The sequence below is a fragment of the Formica exsecta genome, unplaced genomic scaffold (genome assembly GCF_003651465.1).
Source record: "Formica exsecta isolate Colony F162 unplaced genomic scaffold, ASM365146v1 scaffold243, whole genome shotgun sequence".
NCBI lineage: Eukaryota > Metazoa > Arthropoda > Insecta > Hymenoptera > Formicidae > Formica > Formica exsecta.
The window spans coordinates 129,001-137,928 of record NW_021849707.1 but is presented as its reverse complement, the minus strand read 5'-3'; the positions used below and the strand labels follow the sequence as shown (position 1 = coordinate 137,928).

The following is an 8,928-nucleotide window of genomic DNA, read 5'->3' as shown; positions in this document are numbered from 1 at the left end:
ATCGGTGCCCTTTCTTCGCCGCTCTTACGAGGCGTGCGACTTTTCAGGCTTCTAAAAGAGTCTATGACAAACTCGAGTCTTAGTCGCAAGAAAAATGTAATTTATTTGTAGAGCAATAAACTTCGTAACATTGTCAGTTTATGTGGATGTAAAACTGACATCTTGCGTATATTTTTAATGGGAGAAATGATACGTTTATGTTAATAGAATTAGAACCGCGTGACAAATTCGCGTGAAATATAAAATTTAAATGCTAATCAACAATTGATTTGCTCAACGAAGAAGAAAAGAAGCCGCTTTTCAAAATGCAATTCGCGTATCAATCGATCACATTCAACAACGTTGCCCGTCGTTAAAGTGATCCTGTCTTGAGCAATTTCGCGTGACGAGAAGGAACGCGTAATCGAGATGAGTAAACACAACCGCGGCATCTTTATTGTATGTGTATTTTCTGTCAAAGCGCGCAATGCGTCTCGCGTTTTTACTGCCGTCGTTCAAGAAGGAGTTGTCATTTCGTATTCCAGCGTCATAATGAACGTTTAGGGGTCATCAAGGTTGAGCGTGGCGGCGCGACGCAACACGCCGTGGAAGGGGCGCGGCGGTGGTTGCCTATTGTGTCACCCTATATATAACGGTACCCGACACCCCACGCAGTATTAAGAACATTCACCGCATCCGCGGTAACATGGTTTCCAGTTGCAGCAAGGTATATTACCGAGTACACTATGCCGAAAGGACGCGAGTGCGCGAGTACACGTTTATGGTGTACGCAATTCGCGCGCGTGAGATCGATTTCAATCGCAATCAATTTAAATGCTCGATCTGAATGTTCCGGCGATTTTTCGCGGAATCGATATTGGGAAAGTGTTCGTGGGAAAGTGCGCGCTTTGGCGTACGGTTGCATACGTGATCTTTCGTCCGTACATGGTCAAGATTTATTCTGAGCCTTAGGCAATGCATTAGAAATTAGAATATTATAGCAAAAAATGCTGTGGTGTGACAAGTGCATCATTATGTGGATATAAACGCGTATTAAGGAAGTATTTCGCATTTTACGAATAGAAATGAATTAAAAATATATAATTTTTATTGCGCAAAAATTTGTTTGTCATTTAAAAATCCGTATATTCGATGCTTTGTTAAAATTTTCAGTATCCTCCGCTTCCTCGTAATAATTTATCATGACGCATCGTATTTACATTTGCATTTTTTCTTACAGTAAAAGATCACATTTTGCTTTTAAGATGACGCCATGGCTGATGGCATTCTTCTGCCTGGCGACAGCCGGCTGTACGAACGTCACGGATCAGCAAACGTCGGAAACACAACACGATCATCAAGTGGCGATCTTGAAGCAGATCAGAAAGGTGAATGAAGACGGTTCTTATACATACGGTTACGAAGCCGGCGATGGATCATTCAAGGTAATTATGTGCGTGATTACTTAAGCGCGTCGTAATGTCGACCGCGCCTATCGACTTTTTCTTAAGATATCGTACCGCGTTTAGTTCCCACAGTATTAGATACTAATTATCCGCGGGGATCATTTTTTGCATTTCTAATTACATTTAATAACAATGTTATGCTGTGCAAGCAATGCCGAAGACGATGATAATTACATACCAATGTCAATAGCAACTTAAATAGTCGTATAACAATTTTTAATTGCTTCCTATAAATTTATATAGATTCTTGTTATATATTGTTTATCTAGATATTTTTATCTATAAAATTTATAATATTACTAAAAGTATTAAAAAATAGACATAGAAGTATGATGTTCCTTGAAAACTAGATTATGACTTAAACAATCTTTAATTACATTGTCATCTAGTAATATAAAATAACAGTCAATTTATTATATGTTAAACTAATTCATCTTGATTTTATAAATATCTCGATTACGCTAATAACGAAAAATTTAATTTATTCGTCCAAGGTGTGGATATTTAAACTCGCGCTACTTTCGTGAAAATCTGAACGGTAAATACTTACTTTGTCAGGTTGAGAGTCGCGACGTTCTGGGCAACGTTAAAGGCACGTTCGGCTTCATCGACGCCGACGGCGAGATAAAGAGAGTCTCGTATTCCTCGTCGAACGGGACAGGCTTTAAAGCAACCACCATGTCGCCATTGCAGGAACACGCGTCAGTCGTGCAGAGCATACCACGCGTCAATCGTACATTAACTACGAAGAAGCCGAGCATCGTGTACGCCACGACGACGGAGGGGTCGACCAAGTCGTCGGTTGTACAGTCGATTCCTCGAACGAGGAAGACAACCACCAGTTCTACCACGACGACAACGGCCAGCAGCAGCACTACAGAGGCGCCAAAAACGATACTTGGACATTACTTGAAAGGCACGTCGAAGAACAGGCCGCGTTTTATCATCAATGGTCAACAGAGACCGATCGTGTTAGAGGAGGGTACCGAGGATGAAGACTCGCAGATCAATCGACCTAGTACAGACGACAAAAGCGGCGTCTATAGAAGGATCATTTTCGCCAAGCGACCGATTGAGCATAACCTGCCGCCGATATCTGAGGACTTTGTGGAGAAGGAAGACGAAGCCAAGATTACAACGGGGAACAATCTGAGGAGACAACTGCATGACGAGACCACCAAGTCAAATTCCGACACCGCGGATAATAGCGACGATCATTCCGACGTTTACGGTGGTTCTTTGTCTACGACGCGACCTCTGTTCACTACGTCTTCCCCACCGCGGGCCATCCAGAGAGTTTCCAGTACCTCGCGCACGGATCGACCAAAGATTTACGTCAATCGGGAGAATGCGGGAGCGGGTGGTCGATTTGACAGCCCGAAATACGAAGAACCTCGGATCTACGAGACGGAGACGAAATCTAGTCTGGAGGAGCGCACACCAACGCCGCAGATCCTGCTACGCAGTTCCACCGCTCGAGTACCCGTCGAGAACCGGGAATATGTCAGACAGAGCACGGAGCCTGTCTTCGTGAGACAGCAGCCCGAGCAATATCTGCGGGAATTGCCGCCTAGATTACTCGTACAGTCTCAACAAGGCAACCTCGAGGAGGACGGCATCTACAGAGCGATACCGATCGGCAGAATCATGTTCCGGCCACCTTCCAATCATCAGCCGGTCTACTCGACCACGACGGACGCCAACATTCACTATCTCACAGAGAATCCCGTTCCCGACCAAGAGGACCAGGCGCGAATCGCGATGAACACAAACTATGTACGCCCGCGTCCCGTGATGCGACCGCTGATCTATTCGGAAGCTGAACGAAGACAACCCGCGCTTCTGCGACCGATTCCTAGTCCGATGGTTCATCCCGACGACAGAGATTATCAGGCGACCACACCCGAATATCCTTACAGACCCGGCGCGCTGGCGCTGCCGCCGGAACCGCCCAATCCGATCACGCCTCCTCTAAGTCGACGAGACTTCCAGATTTTGCTGAAGAGGCTGCTGGTGAGCCAATACGGCGTGCAAGCTCTATCCTATCCAAAGAGTTACCTCGAGGACGCCCTGTACGATCAGCAGCCGTATCCATCATATCCGGCAGGCTACCAAGCGCCGCTTCCGAGACCCGAACTGGCATACGATCAGCAAGCGCAATATGGTGAACGCGTGTCTCTCAGACGTCCGTTGTACCCTCGTGCTTTGCATCCGGCTTATCATCATCAATACGACGATTATCACGACGGCAGATACTCCAAGAGAGTGTACAGGCAGAAATTCTACGCGCAGGACGTATCCGACGAAGGCGATGAGGTTCTTCCGGCAGCCATCAGAGAAGCCTTGTTGTTGAGGATGGTAAATCTAGCGATCAACGCCGAACGATCGACGATGATGCCGACGACTGTGATGACCACCACAACGCCGGCGTCCAGGTATAGAAAGACGGGTCCGGTCAGGAGTGTACAGATCATCACGGACGACGACGAGGAGGAGAAGGATACGAGGAAAAAGATGTAACAACGATGAGTAATGTAGAAATAGTTAGGAATTCCGTCCGTAAAGATTACTCGTTGTAAGCAAAAAAAAAAAATGTAAAGTAAATTATTGAATTTTAATTAATTTTATTAAAATTTTTTTAATAAAACAAATTTATATAATCAAGGTCAACGAGTAATCGCAAATATGCTTTCTTTCGGCAATCTTTTAATACTACTTATTCTTTGCCAGATATTACTAAATATCCTGGAAAGATATTGTGAATTCTCACGGTAACATATTTAAGCATGACGAAGCGGCTTACATTAATGGTAGAGTTTTTATTTTTTTATTGTAGGAAACGAACGGATATGTCCATCCGCGTGTAAGGACCAATATCGCACATGCAACACGCATATTTGCGTCGTTAATGAGTCGGATCGGTTTCACAAAAGGGAAATCGTCGCCGCGCAATCCGATTCTCTGCACGATAGCGCATATTTATCGTTTGTCGTTGCATATTTATATCTACTAAAATAGATGCATCAGCATATATTCGATTAAGAAATATTTTAGATGTGTTTGTATTTTTTTTTCATATATATATATATCATTTTCTCGTATATTTATCTCTCTTTTAGCTTATCGCATATTTTTATCGCAAAATTTTATTTCTCACTCGCTGCTAATTTGCGTCAAATTTATACTATTTAATAATGAAGAAAGAACAATGGAATGACGAAATTGGTGAATGGATACTACCTCCGGCTGTAATTTACAATGGTATAATTATATTGTAAACATTGCAACATAAGTTTGTTGACATTATATGTTTACATTAATTAATCGTAGAAACAAAACAAAAATATATTAACCGATAAATCGTTGCTGATGCATCTCTATACCTATAAACTGATTAATTAAAAAATAATCTCACGGTTAAAACGCAGAACAGCATCGACGAAAGCTTTAGCTTCTAAGACATCTCTAGCGTACTCACTACTTACTGACTGTAAATACGGCGTTACGTAATAGAGACTAGTGTGATATATACGCATCGCGAAAAATAAAGAAAGAGTCAGAGAGACGGTAGACGAGGAGTTGTGTGAGAACTCATTTCGTAAGTCCTTGAGAGTCGGCGTTAATCGGGAAAGAATAGTATAACGCGTCTACCGGCGGTAATTAGCGTCGCTGATTGCGACACTCCTTTCCCGGTCGGATCTACACAACAAAGTTGCATTAGTCGCGCACGAATATACGCAGTTGTGGGCGGAGATCATGAGATCTCGCGCGCGGTTTCCACGCATTTGGAGTGTCCGCGTGTTGTCCGCGGGCAAATTCTTCGTTCGCAAAAGCGTTACGTATGATACGACACGAATATCTCACGTGTATCCGAAAGCTGTGAAGTGGAACAATCACCGCTTGGTACATGTCCAAGTGGAAATACGAAAAAGCGAGTCAACTCGATGAGAAAGAACATTAAAGAGATGAGCTTTATTAATACCACGCGATTTATTAATTCTTCGAAAAATGAATTGAAGGAATTACTCGGTAATCATTTTTGATTATCGCGCGTATACGAATTATTAACGAATGCGAGTAAAATTTTTTCGTATCGACATATTTTAAAACAGGAAAAAATTCAGATAAGCTTATTTCAAGTTTATTCTAGAAAATTTTCTTAAAAACAATAAAAAAAAATATATATATGCCTTCTAGTTATTAATAAATAAAATATCAAACATATACGAATAATCATAAAGTCAATATTATATATTATATTTACAGTACACGTTCGAGAACGTAGATTAAACGAGTTTCGCGCAAAACAAGTAAAAGAAACGTGTAAAAAGTAGCGTGCAAAGTATATATCTGAATTCACGGTGAATGGCAGGTCATTTTCCGCAGTTACTTAAATAGCGTTCTGATTTTTCCGCATGCGCCGGATATGCACGCGTGCATGTGAAAGGCTGACGTCGTCATTAGAACACGGGGACAGTCGTTGAAACGGACAGTGATCTTATATACGTCTTCCGGTATTCCGTGCATGCCGCTAAATACAGTGACGTAGAGGCGCGGTTTCGCGATAGGATCAGGACGCGCGATAAGGACAAACCGGCAGCAAAATTATCTAATTAGAGCGCCGGTCGCATCCCTCGGCTTTTCTCTCGATCTTTCTCCAGAGATAGAAAGCCGTCGTCGTGGAGGGCACACATTGTCTCACAGAACAGAATGCGCGTAAAGCATACATTTGTATGCAACGAGAGTAAGGAAGTAACTGGAGAAAATCGCGGCAATGCATTCTGATGAAGCGAGGCTGCTACAACAATAGTCGAAAGCGAGTAATCTGAGACAAAAACAACACTTACTTGATACTTGCGATCTCGTCGAATTTCCAGCCCACCGTGATGTTCTAATCGACTTTCTACGAGTCGGCGAATTTATTCATTATTATTCATGGCATCGTTTTGCAATGATTTTATCTCTAGAGCAGTCAATGCTCTCAAAACGATGTTTCGCTAAATCAGCGATGATATGTAATAAAAAAATTATTATTTGTAAGAAGTATAGATCGGCTTACAGATTGTACATTGACAAAAAACAGATATCTAGATTTTCGGTAGATCTCTTTTCTATTATATTATTCTTCGAGAACAATTTCTCTTAATCGTATAAATATATAATTCTTACTCTTAAAGTGTTATATACATTCATCGCGTTAATCACGCGTATGTTCGTGATATAGTTATTGTACAGTTTTCTCTGTGAAAAAAAAAAAATACGAAGCGATAGAGCGATATCTTTGGGATAAGATGGGGCATATAAAAATGGCACAGAGAATTTGCACTTAGGCAATCATAATTCAATTAGAGGCCACCGAGATCTTAGAATGAATAGACGAGGAGCGAGGCACGTTCTTCAGGCTCTCGACGTCATCTTCCAGCGTGTAGGGCCCGTAAGGCTCGGTCTGCACGCCCACGTCTTCGTGATCGAGCTCGAGGGCGTCCTGCTCGTAGATTACATCGTGACTCCGCGGTCTCGCCACCGATGGGATCCACGGTTGCGGAACGCCTTTGCCGAGCGCAAGAAAAACCGCAGCTGTCGTTAACAAGACGACGGATGCGACGCCGAACACCAATCGCCAAGAGCCAGCGATCTGAAACAGGCGACGCCGCAATTCTCATCGCAATCAGTGTCATTTGCGTCGAACTTAAATAAGATGACGGATTGCAAAGGCAAAGTGAAATCGCGACTGGCAAAATTAAAAATCTAAATTTCTTCTCAATATTGCGATGCGAGATCTCAGCTTTCAACTCTCACTTGAGGGATATACATCATGCATTTTCAAAGATTTGTGTATATAATACAGTTGAAAGAAATCTTTCTGCGAAGAGTTAGATTTATATAAATCCAGATTCTTTTTTATTTCAGAATTATATATGTGCTAATCGTTTTTTATATTTAAAAATAATAAATTATTAAGAATTTAACGAGAAAAAAAGAGAAACAAAACGTCTTAGATTTAAACCAAGATTTAGAAAGTACAAGAAACGATTCATCGCTAAATTCTTCTTACGCAACCGACTTCCTATAGCGTTCGCAAACGACGAAACTATTTAACGCGTTACATTTACGCAGGCGGACGAATAGTGTGCGTGTCATGTCCGGTGTAATAATATGACTTACGGAGCCATGAAGAGCCTGGGTGACGAAGTAGTTGGCGGCCAGCAGTCCCGCGGCACCTAATGTAGAGCAGAGAGCGCACGCGGCCGCGGCGCACGCCGGCGATTCCGCAGGTGCAAGATCGGCTATAGCCGCGAGTGCACCGGCCGGTGCGGTGCCGGAAACGAGAAGGGCTGCTATCCCCAACCAGGCTGCGCCCAGAGCCTGACATCCGGCGTAACCGGCGACGAAAAGGAGAGCCGCGGGGATGAAGTGGGCTGATCGCATTTTTATTTAATATTATTAAGAAAATTAAGCCACGCATATAAAGCCGGAAAGAAATATGTGTTGGAGTAAAATATATTATTTCTTTTTTATCATTTGATATTAAATTTAGATTAGGATGCTCTCATTCAATAATTAAGCGCTAAGAACGAGGAAGGAAAATATTATCGCTTTGTGTATTAATTAACTTGATTATCGAAGAATTAAGAATTAACTTAATAATTCTTATACGCGCATTTCGCAGATATACTAATACCATTTATAGAGATATACATAACGCACCTGTGTAGACGACCAACTTTCTCGCCGTAGTTGTGGATACTATTTTAGACTCGCGGACGTGATCTACCAGAAGACCGCAGGTCAGAGCAGCCATGAAGTGACCGATGTGAGGTAACGTGGTCAACACCGAGTCCTGAATTGGATCACAACTTATTGTTAGTAACCAAGCGAGACCCGTTATTGCGCTTGCAGCTGTTCCGCAATATTGATCGGTTATGAAACTCAAAACCTCCGACTTATACCGTCATATAATAATTACATAATAATAACAAAATCTGTATCTCTTCTCCTTTTTTGCCGCCTTATATTTTTTCATATTTTAGCTTCGTACTTTTTTAGCAATCAACAAAATGTTAAGATAATAATAATCACGCAATTCTAGCCAACTTACGTTAGCTGTAGAGAAACCATATATGAGCTTCAGATATTTCGTCATGCCAAGAGCGAGTGTCGCGTCGCCCCATTGATTGCCCATAGTCGCTACTGCGGACGCCCAGACGGGTACAGATCTCAGTAGTTTTCCCCATGGTATTACAGCTGCCTGTCATTATCGGTGTATATATAAATGTAATAAATTCGTTAGATGCTAATTGGCGGATGAAAAATTTTTAGAGTCCGTATAAGGGTTTTTCAACTCTCTATCCCAGCAATTTCTTATATATATATGCCGGACATACTAATTCATTATATATATATATTTTATGTATGTGTGTATTTATATATATATATATATATATATATATATATATATATTTCATTTGGCTATGTTCGACTT

At 41.8% G+C, this 8,928-nt stretch overlaps 2 protein-coding genes across 5 annotated transcripts in view; one reads left to right on the top strand and one right to left on the bottom strand.

The window, feature by feature from the left end:
* The first annotated feature begins 659 nt into the window (after positions 1 to 659).
* LOC115236081 lies at positions 660 to 5,023 on the top strand. Of its 3 annotated transcripts, XM_029808282.1 has the most exons (3): positions 660 to 706; positions 1,245 to 1,424; positions 2,004 to 5,023. In XM_029808282.1, the coding sequence occupies exons 1-3, from the start codon at positions 686 to 688 to the stop codon at positions 3,963 to 3,965; spliced, it is 2,163 nt and encodes a 720-aa protein (XP_029664142.1). In that variant the 5' UTR covers positions 660 to 685; the 3' UTR covers positions 3,966 to 5,023. The 3 variants fall into 3 exon arrangements, with proteins under 3 accessions (XP_029664142.1, XP_029664143.1, XP_029664141.1); XM_029808283.1 differs by lacking the exon at positions 660 to 706 and having other exon boundaries at positions 1,176 to 1,424; positions 2,139 to 5,023; XM_029808281.1 differs by lacking the exon at positions 660 to 706 and having other exon boundaries at positions 1,176 to 1,424.
* Positions 5,024 to 6,537: 1,514 nt separating this feature from the next.
* The window catches only part of LOC115236079 (sialin-like), a 9,743-nt gene continuing 7,352 nt past the window's right edge, over positions 6,538 to 8,928 (bottom strand). For both annotated transcript variants that reach the window (XM_029808276.1, XM_029808275.1), the window contains exons 6-9: positions 8,545 to 8,694; positions 8,154 to 8,286; positions 7,611 to 7,864; positions 6,538 to 7,080 (exon numbers count right to left, since the gene is read on the bottom strand). In XM_029808276.1, coding sequence (XP_029664136.1) covers positions 6,787 to 7,080; positions 7,611 to 7,864; positions 8,154 to 8,286; positions 8,545 to 8,694 — 831 coding nt within the window. In that variant the 3' untranslated portion in view covers positions 6,538 to 6,786. The remainder of the gene's footprint in view (positions 7,081 to 7,610; positions 7,865 to 8,153; positions 8,287 to 8,544; positions 8,695 to 8,928) is intronic.